The 18,169-nt window shown below is 38.4% G+C and overlaps 1 protein-coding gene across 2 annotated transcripts in view; it reads right to left on the bottom strand.

The window, feature by feature from the left end:
* Window positions 1-236: 236 nt before the first annotated feature.
* RASSF5 (Ras association domain family member 5) overlaps window positions 237-18,169 on the bottom strand; it is a 368,602-nt gene continuing 350,669 nt past the window's right edge. For both annotated transcript variants that reach the window (XM_053706593.1, XM_053706594.1), the window contains one exon: window positions 237-1,118. In XM_053706593.1, the coding sequence (XP_053562568.1) occupies window positions 966-1,118 (153 nt within the window). In that variant the 3' untranslated portion in view covers window positions 237-965. The remainder of the gene's footprint in view (window positions 1,119-18,169) is intronic.

The raw sequence follows: 18,169 nt of genomic DNA on the forward strand, positions 1-18,169 counted from the left end.
CTAAACCGTAAGGATTCTACAGGTAATTAACATTAGATTTTTGTTGTTTATTCTGTTTTATCTAGATTCTCATCTCACACCTTTGTATTTCTATAAATCTGCCCTTGTGGGCACTTTCCATTTATGACAATATTTCATCGGAGACAAGGTAAAGTTTCTTTATAGGGTATGAATGTAACAATTATGTGTTTGTACACTAATTACAGAAACATTTAATATATATTACAGAAGTGGTATACTCATGTAATGCTGCTTTAATTGAATCCAGAAAAATAATCTTTTTCTCTGTCTGAAACAGGTAGAGAATTTCTTGTATGAACTATTACATGCCAGGTTTTGGGGAACACCATTAGTATAGTAGGTTTTATGTTAGTTTTTTCACCTTTTACAAGTAGAGGCATTCGTTTTAATGATCATAAATAAAAAATATGGCAAGCCACCGTAAGCCATAAAGAATCTGCCCACTCCCTGATAGAGTAATGTCAACTTGTGCAATAAATAAATAAATAAGACTCTCACATAGGGAGAGGCAATTGCCTGCAGAGTAACAACCTTTGTGGACTGAGTAAATTTACTGATGGCTCATATGGTTTCTTCAGCATGTTCATCTGTTGGTAACCAAGACCCTGAGGGCCTTATTGCAAGGTAAACTTAAGCCTTTTAAAGAGACAAAAAAATTGTCATCACTATGTCCCTGAGCAGTTGGAACCTTGTTTCATATATTTATGGTGTCTTCACAAGAGGGTCAATAAGTGCAAATTTCTCCTGGTTTTGATTGACAGGGGAAGGCACCAGTTGCAGAGAAAATGTAAGGGTTACAATCATTATTTTCTTAGTATAATTCCTTCAAAACAGGTAGTTTACGGATGTGAAAAGCATTGACCACCTCTGCTCCAATCACTGTTTTTTATGCTCTGCCAGCGTAACCTCCCCATCTTTCCCATCACTCTCCATGTTCACAATGGTTATAGAGGTTTCCTTGTGGCCTCACTGAGAGCATCTTGCAGGTGCTGACGGAAGGTAGCATATTTTTTGTGTACCTGCTGCACTTTCTCATGCTCTTCCCTCTTCAGAATCAGAAGAAAATTTTGCAGCTCCGGAACTGTAAAAGCTTCCCACTGACAGAAAAGAGAAACAAAAAGAGTGTTAACCAATCAGAAGCTCTAAAGCTAATTGATCAACCATTTGCTTGAATGAGACAATATGTTTGTAGTGTGGAATTTAATTCTATCACTGCACATTTAAAAAAAATCTTCCAGCAATTTTGTTTCTCAGATTTTATGGTCACATCTTTATTTTACCACTCTTTTTAAATGAAATCTATCTTTGGTTTTATTTTCTCCTGTTTGCTTAATCTCAAGACATTTATTTTGGACCACTAATGGAGATAATGGAGGTGGCATGACTACCAGGTAAGCAGCATACTAAAATCCAGTACTGGACCAGGGGACGATATGTATTTAATATTTATGGGTACTTCCAGTACTTCACTAATACTACACATTTATCTTCTCTTTTATATCAATAAAATTGTGATTTCTACAACCTCCTATGGGGCAGGTCTTTGACAGTAGTGTCCAGAACCTTATAATAATTACTCATGGAAGTCACAATATTTTCTCTTTGTTTTTTATTATTAAACATTTAATAATGGGTAGGACAGAATCAACAAGAGGTTGAAAAAGTATGCATTTCTTTAGCACTTCATTCTCCCCTTGTGAGGTTCTAATTAGAACACATTTACTAGGATGAAGTTGGTGATTTGGATTAAAATTTAACCTTTATTAGTTTCATTAAAAAACAGAACACACAACATAAAGAGTTAAAAAACACAAAAAGTAAGGGCCCATAGAACGAGTTTATCAAATTACTCAGTAGAGTTAACAATATTATTGGATTTAGTAAGTGTGAGAATCTAGTCACTTGGCTGTGTAGTTAATAAGGAGATGGAATGTATTGCAATCTCCTAAGAGAAGACAAATGGATATGATATGTGTTGGTTTTGCTGAGTATAAAACTGACTCAGCAATGGGTTGGGTACTGAGGTGTTTATCAAATAGGTTGTCTTAAGTCTATTATATTTTTTCTCTTAATTAGAGTAATGCTATAGATAGTAATGATTTCAACTTAAGAACATTATGCTCAGATAAGTGAGCAATTATTTATAAAAATAAATGTAGGTGAAGTACCAAATTTTTATATTTTTTTGGATATCTTTTATCATTGGCTCATGTGCTTATATTGCCTTGTACCTACAATCAGTACTTGGATTTCAATTATTGTCTGTTAGTACAAAATAGTATACTCATACTGGTTCTCAATCTGTTAATATGATTATATAAATAAAAAGTATCACTATTCAAAGTTCAATGTGAACAGTTTTGCCCAAGCTAATTGTAGTTGCAGCCTGAATATTCCCTGAGGGTGTTGGCCTTAATTTTTGATATCTGTAGTAATCGGTGCATACAATGCCAAGTAGTTTCTATGTTACTCAGGTAGCGACTAAATTCGATTATCATCTGCATACATAGGTTAAACCTAGAATACTGAAAGAGTATTGAATTATAGTAAAGATATACTTTCTCTAGAAAGCACTCTCAAGTACTGGTTTGATAATTGGATAGATCCTGTAGTTTGTTAATGCCTCACTTTAAAATTAAAGCTGAGGTTTTATAGGCACTAGACGCACACTTCCATCTTTCAGATTCACATCTCCATTAAGTTAAATTCTAAAAAAAGTTTTTTTTTCAAGCATAACACAGATTCACACTAGGTAAAGTTAAATAAAGCGTTGGTTTGGCAAGTTTTGTCACTCTCACAGCCGCTATTAGGTCGGCGAAACATGTCAGGGGAGGGTGTTGAACCTTTTTCAACCCCCAATATCTTTTAATCTTGCATTTAGTTTGGGCCGCCTAATACTAGCAATACTGCTGCTTATATGTACTATATATTAGAACGAGGCATTTATACTCTGTGAGAGTGACAAAACTTGCCAAACCAACGCTTTATTTAACTTTACCTAGTGTGAATCTGTGTTATGCTTGAAAAAAAAAAACCTTTTTTTAGAATTTAACTTAAAGGATTACTTTCTGTTATAATTTTTAAGCTAAACAACTAACATATTAAAGTTAATAAACATTAATTAAAGCCTACTGACCTATATTTTCTCCAAAACGAAGTTTCATAACGTTATAAAAGTTATATATTTTATTCCCCGATGATGTCACGTTATCCTGCCCACTATTTTCAGCACTGTGTGTTCAAAATACTTAAACCAATGAAATTGTGTTTAAAGCGCCATTTTGAAAACTAGGTATTGTAAACGGATTGGTACAGAGCAAAGGATACCCACGGAGTGGGTTTGGAAAACAATTAAATTTGCAGACAAGATTTCTGATATACGGTAGAGATATGTTAATGAAATGCTATTGATAAAAAGCGTATTTGGGATAGTTAGTTAGTAACAGGCATAGAAAATATTTACTTACAGTGGCCCTTTAATGGAGATGTGAATCTGAAAGATGGAAGTGTGTGTCTAGGGCCTATAAAACCTCAGCTTTAATTTTAAAGTGAGGCATTAACAAACTACAGGATCTATCCAATTATCAAACCAGTACTTGAGAGTGCTTTCTAAAGAAAGTATATCTTTAATATAATTCAATACTCTTTCAGTATTCTAGGTTTAACCTATGTATGCAGATGATAATCAAATTTAGTCGCTACCTGAGTAACATAGAAACTACTTGGCATTGTATGCACCGATTACTACAGATATCAAAAATTAAGGCTAACACCCTCAGGGAATATTCAGGCTGCAACTACAATTAGCTTGGGCAAAACTGTTCACATTGAACTTTGAATAGTGATACTTTTTATTTATATAATCATATTAGTTACAATATACTATACATTTGTAACAATCTGGTCATCATTCCCCTATACAAGGTGTTATAATCCTAACTAAGCATAATAAACCTAGTACACACTATATAGATAATTAGTTACATCACTCTCTGAGAGTGACAGACTGTCAAAATAGCTAACTGATTTAGAAAGTATGTGCCAACTATCCTGTATTATCAGACAATAATTTAAAATTTAAGTACAGATTGCAGACACAAGGCAATCTAAGCACATGAGCCAATGACAAGAAACATCAGACTGCTAATAAAGTCAACCAACAGATTGAGAACCAGTATGAGTATACTATTTTGTACTAACAGACAATAATTGAAATCCAAGTACTGATTGTAGGTACAAGGCAATATAAGCACATGAGCCAATAATAAAAGATATCCAAAAAATATAAAAATTTGGTACTTCACCTACATTTATTTTTATAAATAATTGCTCACTTATCTGAGCATAATGTTCTTAAGTTGAAATCATTACTATCTATAGCATTACTCTAATTAAGAGAAAAAATATAATAGACTTAAGACAACCTATTTGATAAACACCTCAGTACCCAACCCATTGCTGAGTCAGTTTTATACTCAGCAAAACCAACACATATTATATCCATTTGTCTTCTCTTAGGAGATTGCAATACATTCCATCTCCTTATTAACTACACAGCCAAGTGACCAGATTCTCACACTTACTAAATCCAATAATATTGTTAACTCTACTGAGTAATTTGATAAACTCGTTCTATGGGCCCTTACTTTTTGTGTTTTTTAACTCTTTATGTTGTGTGTTCTGTTTTTTAATGAAACTAATAAAGGTTAAATTTTAATCCAAATCACCAACTTCATCCTAGTAAAGGTGTTCTAATTACAAACTCACAAGGGGAGAATGAAGTGCTAAAGAAATGCATACTTTTTCAACCTCTTGTTGATTCTGTCCTAGTTAATTCATGCATAAGCACTCAAGCTAAGGAAATAAATCCAATTTTGATAATAGCATCTTCCCCATACTAGTGTAGTGCTGTTGCACTCTTTTGTCTTCAATTTAATAATGGGTATATTTGTACTATAGAGGTTGGCAGTTCAAAGAACAGAGGGCAATATTGCATAGTGCTGAATATACATGATCAGTGGGGTATTACAGAACTAATAGATGACAATGGAACTGATATAGGATGAGGGCTCGGCTCTGCGGAGCTTAAAGAGATAATCAAGTCCAAAATAAACTTTCATGATTCAAATAAGACCTGTCATTTTAAACAACTTTCTAATTTACTTTTATCACCAATTTTGCTTTGTTTTCTTGGTATTCTAAGTTGAAAGCTAAACCTAGGTAGGCTGATATGCTAATATTTTAGACCTTGAAGGCCGCCTCTTATCTGAATATATTTTGACAGTCTTTCACCACTAGAGGTTGTTAGTTCATGTGTGTCATATAGATAACATTGTGCTCAAGCACGTGAAGTTACCTAGGAGTCAGCACTGATTGGCTAAAATGCAAGTCTGTCAAAAGAAGCAAAATAAGGGGGCAGTTTGCAGAGGCCTAGATACAAGGTAATCACAGAGGTAAAACGTGTATTATTATAACTGTGTTGGTTATGCAAAACTGGGGAATGGGTAATAAAGGGATTATCTATCTTTTAAAACAATAAAAATTCTGTTGTAGACTGTCCCTTTATGAATGAAAAAAGCTCCCCCTTTTGATAATTGGTGGTCTTAATTTCAGATTTGTCATTTTCTTAGCCCACATCCTAATCAAGCTGATATTATTAGAGCTCTCACCCCCACAAGGCCCTATATCACTAACATATAAATTATAACATGATAAAACTTTCCAAAGCATGACGACCTTTACCCGTCAATTGGAAAAAGAACTGAATATGTATTTAACTAAGGAATATTGCGAAGATATTTTCAAAGAAATAACATGCTATCATTGAGGCAAATAAGATACTTGCTAGATGGTATCTTACCCCATCCAGGTTAAAGGGACATGAAACCCCTTTTTTCCCCATTAACCAGATAGAGCATACAATTTTAAACAACTTTACAATTTACATACATAGTAGATAAGGTTGAAAAAAGACTGAAGTCCATCGAGTTCAACCTATACAAATCTAAAATACTTACAAAAAGCTCCAGTTAAGCTTAAATAACCCCATTAAAATGTGACCCATTTAATACTAGCAATCATATCCATGAATTTTGTTTATATACAGAAATTTATCCAGACTATTTTTAAATGTATCTATGGTATTGGCATTCACTACCTCCTTTGGTAATGAGTTCCACAATTTTATTGCTCTTACAGTGAAAAAACGTTTCCGTTGCAGATTAAATCTCCTTTCCTCCAACCTGAAATTATGACCTCTTGTCAGAAACAATTTTCTCAGAATAAACAGAGCTTCTGCCATCTCTGTATATGGGCCTTGAATATATTTATATAAAGTAATCATGTCACCTCTCAAGCGCCTTTTTTCTAAAGAAAACAGACCCAGTTTGGCTAGCCTCTCCTCATAGGTTAATTTCTCCAATCCCCTTATTAGCTTTGTGGCCCTTCTCTGAACTTTTTCTAGTTCTGCAATATCTTTTTTTAGCAATTTGTCCCCAGAACTGCACTCCAAACTCAAGGTGAGGTCTTACCAGGGCTTTATATAATGACAGAATTATGCTTTCCTCCCTTGAATCAATGCCTCTTTTAATACATGCTAGTATCTTATTAGCCTTTGAAGCCGCTGCCCTGCATTGTGCACCCATCTTTAGCTTGTTATCTATTACTACTCCCAAATCCCTTTCCTCCTGTGTTTGGCTAAATCTTGTCCCATTTAAAAAATACGTAGCCTGCTTATTTTTACTTCCAAAATGTAGAACCTTGCATTTTTCCATTTTAAATCTCATTTTCCATTCACTTGCCCATAGTTCTAATTTTAGCAAATCCCTTTGTAAAGAGAGTTCGTCCTGCTCTGACCTTATGACCTTACTTAACTTAGTATCATCTGCAAAAATAGAGATGTCGCTATTTAATCCTTGCTCCAAGTCATTTATAAAAATATTAAAGAGGGGGGCGGAGCCAGCCACGTCTAACATGGCTGCAAAAAGCTAAAGCTCCGGATCCATAAGCTCTTCCTGAGCAAATAGCTACTCCACAACTGGTGTAAACGGGTCCCAAACAACAGATCCGGACACCGAAAAGTTACAAGGCACCACAAGGCTGGTCTGAGAGGCGCCGCTCGCACGGAAAGAAAACTGACGATCAGAGAAAGTGCATGGCGCGTCTCCCGACTAGGCCCAAATGCGCAGCTCCAATAGTACATCTGCATGACCGGATCGACACCTGACAACAAACCAGGTAAATACACGGCCACAAAACATGAACAGAGGCCCCTAGGATGTCCGGTATCCCTGCTTAGTACGCCCAACAGCAGATTGTTAATACCTCCTTAATTACGACGGCGAAAGGGGTTATCAGGCATCAATCTCCCTAAGGCATCCAGCTGTCAGGATGAAAATCTAAGCAAACACAGACTCGGTATATGGCTTAATTCTTTTAATGTGCAAATAAGCACCATTACACCGGACCAGGCCCCTGCACTTGGCACTTAATACTAAGTATAACGCAGCAGCACGGGTACAAATAAAAGTACAGACAGAAGCAAATTTACCTCTTTTAATAAAGACACCGCACAGGCCTACCACTAAAGCCCCCTCATACTTGCACCCTTCAGAGTGGACCACAACCGTCTGAGCAAACTGATATATAATGGCCGCAAGAAGACCATCTAAACAGGACAAAAATACAAAACCACACACAACAACATCGGCAAAGCTTAATAATTTTTTTAAAGTGCTTGAGGAACCCGAACTAGAATCACCTACATCCCAAGACTCAGTAGAGATGCCGCCAGTCTCAGGCCCAAGCACACAGGACATAGCACCAGGAGCCCCTCTCACAAGGGCAGACATTGAGAATCTCCCTACAAAAGCAGACTTTGCCGTTCTCATCTCCCAAGTGGGTAAAATGATAAAAGATGGTCTCAAAGAAGTTAAAAAAAGACATCTCTGAAATAGGTGAGAGGGTATTTCATATTGAAGAGGACATAGATCACTTGCATAACGATTCAGATACACGAAACAGGGCAGTGGAAGCCCACGATTCACTAATACAGCAAATGCAGCTCCAACTAGAAGACCTAGACAATTGAGGACGCCGCAATAACCTTAGAATAAGAGGAGTACCTGAAAAAATAAATACACCCCAAATTCCACAGTACTTGCGGAGCCTCTTCCAGTTCCTTCTGAAGAGTACAGATTCACCAAATATGCCTATAGAAAGAGCCCACAGGGCCTTGAGACCCAAACCACCGGAAGATAAACCCCCCAGAGATATCATACTGAAAATGCAGCTTTTCACAGATAAAGAAAAGATCATGGAAGCCTCAAGCAAAATGCACCAAATTACCTTTGAAGGAGATAAAATCCAGATATATTCAGATTTGAGCAATATTACTTTGAACAAGAGAAGAGAGGCAAGATATTTAACACAGCATCTGCAAGAACTGAAAATCCCATACAGATGGGGATTCCCATTTAGCATAAAGGTCCTCCAAGGCTCCCAATTAGCAATATACAGAACACCAGAGGACTTGGAGAGCTTTTGCAAGCAACTAAACATTCATCAACCCACCTTGCCACCCTTAGATGAGGACCCTCCATTGAAGGAAACAAGATCTACAAATGACCCCAAGCCACAGAGAAGCGCATGGAATAGAGTTGGAAGGAAAAGACCACAGCAATTCTCTAACTCTCTAGACCCTGAACTAAGTAATACCTGAGACTATAAATAGTGTCAAAAGATTTATAAGTTAATCTCGCACTGTTCTTTACTCTTTTACAAAGTTAGGCTAGAAGTAGAACCAGCCTGGACTGATGCATAAAACTAATCAGGTTTGCCATATGTTCGCCTGGATACGTGAGTATCTTTAATTGCACTGTGTTGTTTGTATACTCAATGTACAGTATGGCCGTAAATATATAATACACCACACCAATAGCCAAATACCCAAAACAGGAAGTAGCTGATACACTCATGTTCATGTATAAATGTGAATGGAGTAGTATCCCCCTCGTTCTGGTATATTGTATATGTATTTATGCAATGATTTTGTTTATGTTTCTATTTATTGCTTTAAAGATCACTATTGTTAAGTTTGTTTACACTGGAACCATGACTGGACAAAACGCCACATATATTATCCCACCGCAAAGACTGAAGGTGACCAAGCATCCAACATTCCATAACACACCCACTCTAGCAATACCTAAGCGTACAACTACTAAACGACAGACACACCTCACATACCCCTACAGATGGCTGTGAAACGCCTCAATATATTGACACAAAACGCTAAAGGACTAAACTCCCAGTCAAAACGATCGATAGCACTTAATTGGTTTTTAAAGCATAGAAATGAGAGTTTTTATCCAGGAAACCCACTTTAAACATAATGAGGAACCCAAGTTCATATCTAAACACTATCCTACATGTCACTTTTACTCACACACCCACAAAAAAAGAAATAGGGTGGGGATCCTTCTTCACAAATCAATCCATATCCGCAACATCTCCACATATACAGACCCAGAAGGCAGGTATCTGATATTAGTGGGAGAACTTTATAATAAACCAATCACTCTAGCAAATGTATACGCACCCAATACAGGTCAAGCAAAAAATTTTAAGAAAATTACAGGGAAACTGCTAGAGGTGGCTAAAGGCACCATAATTTTAGCGGGAGACTTCAATATAGCTCTCAACCCCAATCTCGACTGTTCCGCTTCCAAAAGCTCGCAGGCTCATAACACCATTAAAGCAGTTACACACTGCCTTAGAACCATTTCATTATTAGACGTTTGGAGAATTCAACACCCGACACAAAAAACATTCACCTTCTACTCTAACCCCAAGAAAACATACTCTAGATTGGACTACATATGCATAGATCAAATAGGGTTGTCTCTAATCAGGGATACTGATATAATACCAACTCCATGGTCAGACCATTCGGGAGTGACCATGTCATTAGAGTGGCCAGACAAGCCGATAACAGATTTCTGTTGGAGACTTGATGACACCCTCTTGCTCCAGCCCCAAATAATAGAAAAAACGACTAAAGCATTATCTGAGTACTTTCAATTCAACAAGGCGCCCCAGACTTCCTCAAGAATAATCTGGGAAGCTCATAAAGCGGTAGTGAGAGGAGAACTCATCAAACAAAAAGCTATACTCACAAAAACATACAACAGGGAGTATGAACACTTATCAAAACAACTCAGGGCAGCAGATCACGCACACATGACTACACCCAGCTCAACAGACACCCTCGCATCCCTAACCACTGCCAGAACCAATTTAAACAATCTTCTAACCAGGGAAATGCACAGAAAAGCTTATTACTTAAAGAAACTATACTTTACAGACGGGAATAGAGCAGGTCCACTATTGTCTAGAGCTTTAAAAAAGAAGCAACTATCCCACTTCATCCATAAAATGCTAGACAGAGACGGAAGAGAACAGTACGACTGTAAAGAGAGAGCCAACACTTTTAGTAACTACTATACTACCTTGTATAACATATCTCCCTTAGACAACCCACAATCCACTACACCTATAGAAGAATATCTAGAACAAGCTCAGTTACCAACCCTAACAGACTCACAGGCTAGGACCCTAGAGCAGCCAATCTCGGAACGGGAGGTCATCGCAGCGATCAAAAACATCCCCACTCGTAAGTGCCCAGGACCAGATGGTTTAACAAATGCCTATTATAAACAATTCCAACAAATTTTAGTGCCACATTTGACTAAATTATTCAACTCATTAGATGAAGAAGGTCATTTATCGCAACAACTTCTAGAAGCCCATATCACAGTAATTCACAAAGATGGTAGACCCCAGTCAAGTCCCAGCAGTTACCGCCCGATATCCCTATTGAATGGGGATATCAAAATATATGTGAAAGTCCTAGCAAGTAGGATCAACTCGGTTTTACCAGAAATAGTCCACTTAGATCAAACAGGTTTTGTTCCGCTCAGGGAGGCCAGGGATAATACCATTAGAACCATACATTTAATTGACTATGCCAAGTCACACAACATTCCCATGTTCCTGGTCTCCACTGACGCGGAGAAGGCCTTTGACAGGGTGGCCTGGCCTTTCCTTAGAAGCACTCTCCATCATTTTGGCTTTGGAGACAACATGATTAATAGAATTTTCCAACTTTATTCTAGTCCCTCAGCCAGAGTTAAGGTGAATGGAGTACTATCTAACAGCTTTAGCATTACAAATGGAACGAGACAGGGATGCCCTCTCTCCCCGATCTTATTTGTATTAACCATGGAGCCCTTAGCATCCCACATTAGAATGAACCCAAACATTTCAGGGGTATCTATAGGCCCCAACCACTATAAATTATCAATGTTCGCTGACGATGTTCTCCTCACACTAACATCCCCCACTCGCTCTATCCCAGCCCTGATGAGGGAATTTGAGGCATTTGGCAACCTGTCCAACTTCCTGATCAATGGACAGAAGTCCGAGATCTTAAATGTTTCCCTTCCACGTACTTCAGCTAATTGAGACACTATGCCCTTACAAAATAAATAACTCGCAATTAAAATACTTAGGAGTACTTATAACCCCCAAAATACAGCAACTATTTGACGCGAACTATAAACCCCTACATAACCATGTCCAACATACCCTACAAAACTGGAGAGACAAACCACTGTCGTGGTGGGGCAGAATTCAAGCCATAAAAATGTCAATCCTACCCAAGATACTGTATATACTAGAAACAATACCTATAACTCTCCCTAAACCCTACCTTCAAAGACTTCAACAATGCATCAACATGTTCATTTGGGGACGACAAAAGCCCCGTATAAACGCAGCCACATTATATCGCTCCCTGAGGGGGGGAGGATTAGGAGTTCCCCAAATAGAAACATATTACCATTCAGTGGCCCTCCAATATATCTTAGATTGGCATAATAAGAGTGGAGTTAAAGCCTGGGTATCCCTAGACTCCCAGATATTAAGAACACCTAAACCAGGCTCACTCTGCTGGATCCCTAATAACATTTGAACCACCCCATGTTCAACGTCCCCCCTCTATAGGCACATCCTAGAAACTTGGGACCAACTAGTCCAGAGATACCCAAAACTGTCCTCACCACAGTCACCCTTAACCCCAATTTCCCCGAACATGGAATTTTCAGGAGGTTACACTCCACTAAAAAACGCCAAGGCCCCACGGGAACTCCCTGAAACAGTACCTATGATCGCTCTACTAGAAAATCGAAAGCTCAAACCCAGAGACAGCTTAACGACCATATTAAGGGGCGCATTCACATCATGGTTGAAACACTCTCAATTGCACCACTACATCCACAATAATCATGCAAGAGAGGACTTGATAAGATCCCCTACTCCCTTTGAGCAACTATGTCTCTCAGAGATACCCTTTAAAGGAACTATGTCGCGAGCCAAAAAAGCCCTTGAAACCGCGAAACAACAAACCCCACCACAATTCACAGTACAGTGGCAAAGAGACTTAAACATCCAAGTAGAAGACAAAGACTGGCAGATAATCTATCACAACACACGTAAGTCATCCACCTCCACAAAAATCATTGAGATGAACTTCAAAGTCCTCATGCGTTGGTATTTGACACCACAAAGGTTACACAAAATATACCCTTCCTCAACAGCGCAGTGCTGGAGGGGATGAGGAGAAGTAGGTACCATGGCTCATATTTGGTGGCAATGCCCCAAACTACGCACATTCTGGAGCTCAATAGAAGGGGCACTACAAAACACATTAGGGGAGACATTCACACTCACTCCAGAAATAGTGTTACTAAACCAAAATCCAGAACTCCACTGCAAATTACGCACTACACTGACTAGGATATGTATAAACAGTGCGAAAGTGCTGATCGCACAGCAGTGGAAGTCTGTATTAACCCCAACAGCTTCACAGTGGCTATCAAAGGTTTTTGAAATCATTCAGCTGGAGCAGTACGGGTATTATAAAAGGAATCAACTAAACACATTTCTAGAAGTCAAATTCTATTGGGAGACACTTCTTAACACAATAAAAGGCCCTCCCTGACTTGGTGACTTTGTCTATAAACACACAAAACTAGAACACATTACAAATATACATTAAACTCTTCCAGTGATTATTATTATTGTTATTGTTACGTTAAGACATAAATGTTATTCATCTATAGATTATTAATCTCAATTTTGAGTGCAATGTACAAGCCAACCCCCCTTCCACCCCTCCCCTATTGTTCACATCCCCTCTGTCTGTTCCCCGAGAATATACAGGGGAGACCCTACAACCAAAGGACTATTCAATGCCACTAATTTAAATGTATTATACCATGTACCACCCTTGTGTTATAACCATTGTACTTGTCAACTTATTATTTGAAAAAAACAATAAAAATCATTTAAAAAAATAAAAAAAATATTAAAAAGAACAGGGCCCAGTACTGATCCCTGGGGGACGCCACTGATTACCTTTGTCCAATCTGAGTATGATCCATTTACTACTACTCGTTGCTCCCTATCTTTTATCCAGTTATTTATCCATGAGCTAACATTTTCAGCTATTCCCAGTCCCTTAATTTTGTGCATTAATCTCTCATGTGGCACTGTATCAAATGCCTTTGCAAAATCTAAGTATATCACATCAACTGATTCCCCTTTATCTATATTTTTACTTACTTCCTCGTAGAATCTAATTAGATTAGTTTGACATGATCTATTTCTCCTAAAGCCATGCTGATTAGAACTCATAATCTTGTTTACACGAATATGCTCATCAATATAATCCCTTAAAATATCTTCCCCACTATTGATGTCAGAATAACTGGTCTATAGCTTCCTGGATCATCCCTGCTTCCCTTTTTGAAGAGTGGCACCACATCAGCTTTACGCCAATCCTGGGGTACCATGCCTGAGGATAATGAGTCTTGAAAAATTAAGAGTAAAGGTTTGTCTATAACAGTGCTAAATTCCCTTAACACCCTTGGGTGTATTCCATCTGGGCCTGGAGTTTTATTTACCTTAATATTTTCCAGTTTTTTCCTGATATCCTCTAAACAAAACCCAGTTAGTGGTATGGACTGGCATGTTCTATTCTGTTCCAAAGTATCATTCAATGGTTCCTCTCTTGTGTATACTGAAGAAAAAAACTGGTTTAGTACCTCAGCCTTCTCCCTGTCATTATTTATCATGCTACCCTCCACGCATTTTAATGTACCTATATTATCCTTCTTAGATTTTTTGCTATTTATGTACTTAAAGAACCTTTTAGGGTTAGACTTAGAATCCTTGGCAATTAATTTTTAATTTTCAATTTTGGCTAATTTGATTGCTTTTTTGCATGCTTTGTTACATTCCTTATAAATTCTATTTTATAATTTGCTTTGTACTCTTTGTATCCTTTGTTAAACAAGATACCTAGGTAGACTCAGGAGCTGGGAGCTAGCTGCTGATTGGTAACTGCACATATATTCCTCTTGCCATTGGTTTACCTATCTGTTCAGCTAGCTCCCAGTAGTGCATTTCTGCTCCTTCAATAACGGATACCAAGAGAATGAAGCAAAATAGAAGTAAATTGGAAAGTTGTTTAAAATTGTATGCTCTATCAGAATCATGAAAGAAAAATTTTGGGTTTCATGTCCCTTTAAGCAAAATATTCCCTACTTCCCCTGACTATTGCTGGAGATGGTATGGTAGTACCAGTTCCCTTGCTCACATATGGTAGGAATATACAGCTGTAATGTATTGACAATTAAATTGAATAGAAATGTTGCCACTCTACTTCTTTGTAAACCTTGCCCTGTTCCCATGTTCAAACTGCAAGAAATCTCTCTACCTGATGCTTAAAGGGACATTTTGTTCAAAATTTAAAGGGACAGTCAACACCAGAATTTTTATTGTTATAAAAGATAGATAATCCCTCTATTACCCATTTCCCAGTTTTGCATAACCAACACAGTTATAATAATATACTTTTAACCTCTGTGATTATCTTGTATCTAAGCCTCTGCAAACTGCCCTTTTTTTTTCTTGTAAGGTGTATCCAGTCCACGGATTCATCCATTACTTGTGGGATATTCTCCTTCCCAACAGGAAGCTGCAAGAGGATCACCCACAGCAGGGCTGTCTATATAGCTCCTCCCCTAACTGCCACCTCCCAGTCATTCTCTTGCAGCTCTCGACAAGGGAAGCAGCTAGAGAGATGTGGTGCTTTAATGTAGTTTATCTTCAATCAAAAGTTTGTTATTTTCAAATGGTACTGGAGTTGTACTATTTTAGCCTCAGGCAGAAAGTTGAAGAAGAGTCTGCCTGTGGTCTTTGATGATATTAGCAGGTTGTAACTAAGATCCATTGCTGTTCTCACACATAAATGAAGATATGGGTAACTTCAGCTGGGGGAATAGCGTGCAGGGTCTCCTGCTCTGAGGTATGTGCAGTTTTAAATTTTTCTAGAGAAATGATAAGCTAGAAAATGCTGACAATACCGGATTTATTAAGCCTGATTACAGTGATTTAATAACGACTGTTATCATGCTTGCTGTAAAGGGTAATATTTTTATTATTTACTCACATTACTTAATAGATATAACGTTTGCTTGAGGTGTATAAACGTTTATTTCATATTGGTGATAAAACTTTATTCTGGGGCCCAGTTTTTCCACATGGCTCACTAGGGGCGCGATCCGATATCGATCGCAGTTTGCGGCGCAAGCGAGGGAACCGGCGTCGCCCGCAGTTTCAGCTCGCAACTCGAGCCATCCCATATAGGTCGCCGTCAGATGCTAACGTGCCGTAAGTCTCACAAACCAGCGATGTCCAGAAATCTGCGTAAGTACAAATTTCTGGCGTCGCCAGTGACTTGCGGCACGTTAGAAACTGCCGGCGCCTATAAAACCTGACTAAAGTCTAAAACACCCGCACTGTCTAACACGCCTCCCTAACATAGCCCGCACTGTCTAACACGCCTCCCTAACATAGCCCGCACTGTCTAACACGCCTCCCTAACATAGCCCGCACTGTCTAACCCTCTATCCGCTATCCCCCCTCACTAGCCTAACAATAAAAAAGCTATTAACCCCTAAACCGCCGCTCCCGTACCCCGCCGCAACCTAATAAAGTTATTAACCCCTAAACCGCCTCTCCCGTACCCCGCCGCCAGCTATATTATATCTATAACCCCCTAAAGTGAGCCCCTAACACCGCCGCCATCTATATTAAAATTATTAACCCCTAATGTAAGCCCCTTACACCGCCGCCATCTCTATTAAAATGATTAACCCCTAATTTAATCTACCAACCCCGCCGCCAGCTATATTATCTATATTAACCCTAAGTATATTATAGTTAATATAGGTATTACATTATATATATTAACTATATTAACCCTAATTATATTAGGGTTAATATAGTTAATATAGTTACTATAGTATTTATATTAACTATATTAACTCTATCTAACCCTAACTAAATTTATATTAAATTAATCTAATTCATTTATAAACTAAAATATTCCTATTTAAATCTAAATACTTACCTATAAAATAAACCCTAAGATAGCTACAATATAATTAATAATTACATTGTAGCTATGTTAGGGTTAATATTTATTTTACAGGTAAATTGTTAATTATTTTAACTAGGTATAATAGCTATTAAATAGTTATTAACTATTTAATATCTACCTAGTTAAAATAATTACCCAATTACCTGTAAAATAAATCCTAACCTAAGTTACAAATACACCTACACTATCAATAAATTTAATAAACTACAAACATCTATCTAAAAATACAATTAAATTAACTAAACTAAATTACAAAAAATAAAAAAAAGATTACAAGATATTTAAGCTAATTACACCTATTCTAAGCCCCCTAATAAAATAATAAACCCCCAAAATAAAAAAAATTCCCTGCCCTATTCTAAATTCAACAAATTTCAAAGCTCTTTACCTTACCAGCCCTTAAAAGGGCCTTTTGTGGGGCATGCCCCAAAGAATTCAGCTCTTTTGCATACAACAAATACAATACCCCCCCCCCCATTACAACCCACCACCCACATACCCCTATTCTAAACCCACCCAAACCCCCCTTAAAAAAGCCTAACACTACCCCCCTGAAGATCTCCCTACCTTGTCTTCACCACACCGGGCCGAACTCCTGATCCGATCCGGGCGATGTCTTCCTCCAAGCGGCAAAGAAGAATTCTTCCTCCGGCGACGTCTTCCTCCAAGCGGCAGCAAAGTCTTCATTCTTCCGGCGGCATCTTCAATCTTCTTTCTTCGCTCCGCCGCCGCGGAGCATCCATCCCGGCCGACTGCTGAACTTGGAATGAGGTACCTTTAAATGACGTCATCCAAGATGGCGTCCGCCGAATTCCGATTGGCTGATAGGATTCTATCAGCCAATCGGAATTAAGTTAAAAAAATCTGATTGGCTGATTGAATCAGCCAATCAGATTCAAGTTCAATCCGATTGGCTGATCCAATCAGCCAATCAGATTGAGCTCGCATTCTATTGGCTGTTCCGATCAGCCAATAGAATGCGAGCTCAATCTGATTGGCTGATTGGATCAGCCAATCGGATTGAACTTGAATCTGATTGGCTGATTCAATCAGCCAATCAGATTTTTTTAACTTAATTCCGATTGGCTGATAGAATCCTATCAGCCAATCGGAATTCGGCGGACGCCATCTTGGATGACGTCATTTAAAGGTACCTCATTCCAAGTTCAGCAGTCGGCCGGGATGGATGCTCCGCGGCGGCGGAGCGACGAAAGAAGATTGAAGATGCCGCCGGAAGAATGAAGACTTTGCTGCCGCTTGGAGGAAGACGTCGCCGGAGGAAGAATTCTTCTTTGCCGCTTGGAGGATGACATCGCCGGAGGAAGAATTCTTCTTTGCCGCTTGGAGGAAGACATCGCCCGGATCGGATCAGGAGTTCGGCCCGGTGTGGTGAAGACAAGGTAGGGAGATCTTCAGGGGGGTAGTGTTAGGCTTTTTTAAGGGGGGTTTGGGTGGGTTTAGAATAGGGGTATGTGGGTGGTGGGTTGTAATGGGGGGGGGGGATTGTATTTGTTGAATGCAAAAGAGCTGAATTCTTTGGGGCATGCCCCACAAAAGGCCCTTTTAAGGGCTGGTAAAGTA

Source organism: Bombina bombina, chromosome 3 (assembly GCF_027579735.1).
Source record: "Bombina bombina isolate aBomBom1 chromosome 3, aBomBom1.pri, whole genome shotgun sequence".
NCBI classification, from domain to species: Eukaryota; Metazoa; Chordata; class Amphibia; order Anura; family Bombinatoridae; genus Bombina; species Bombina bombina.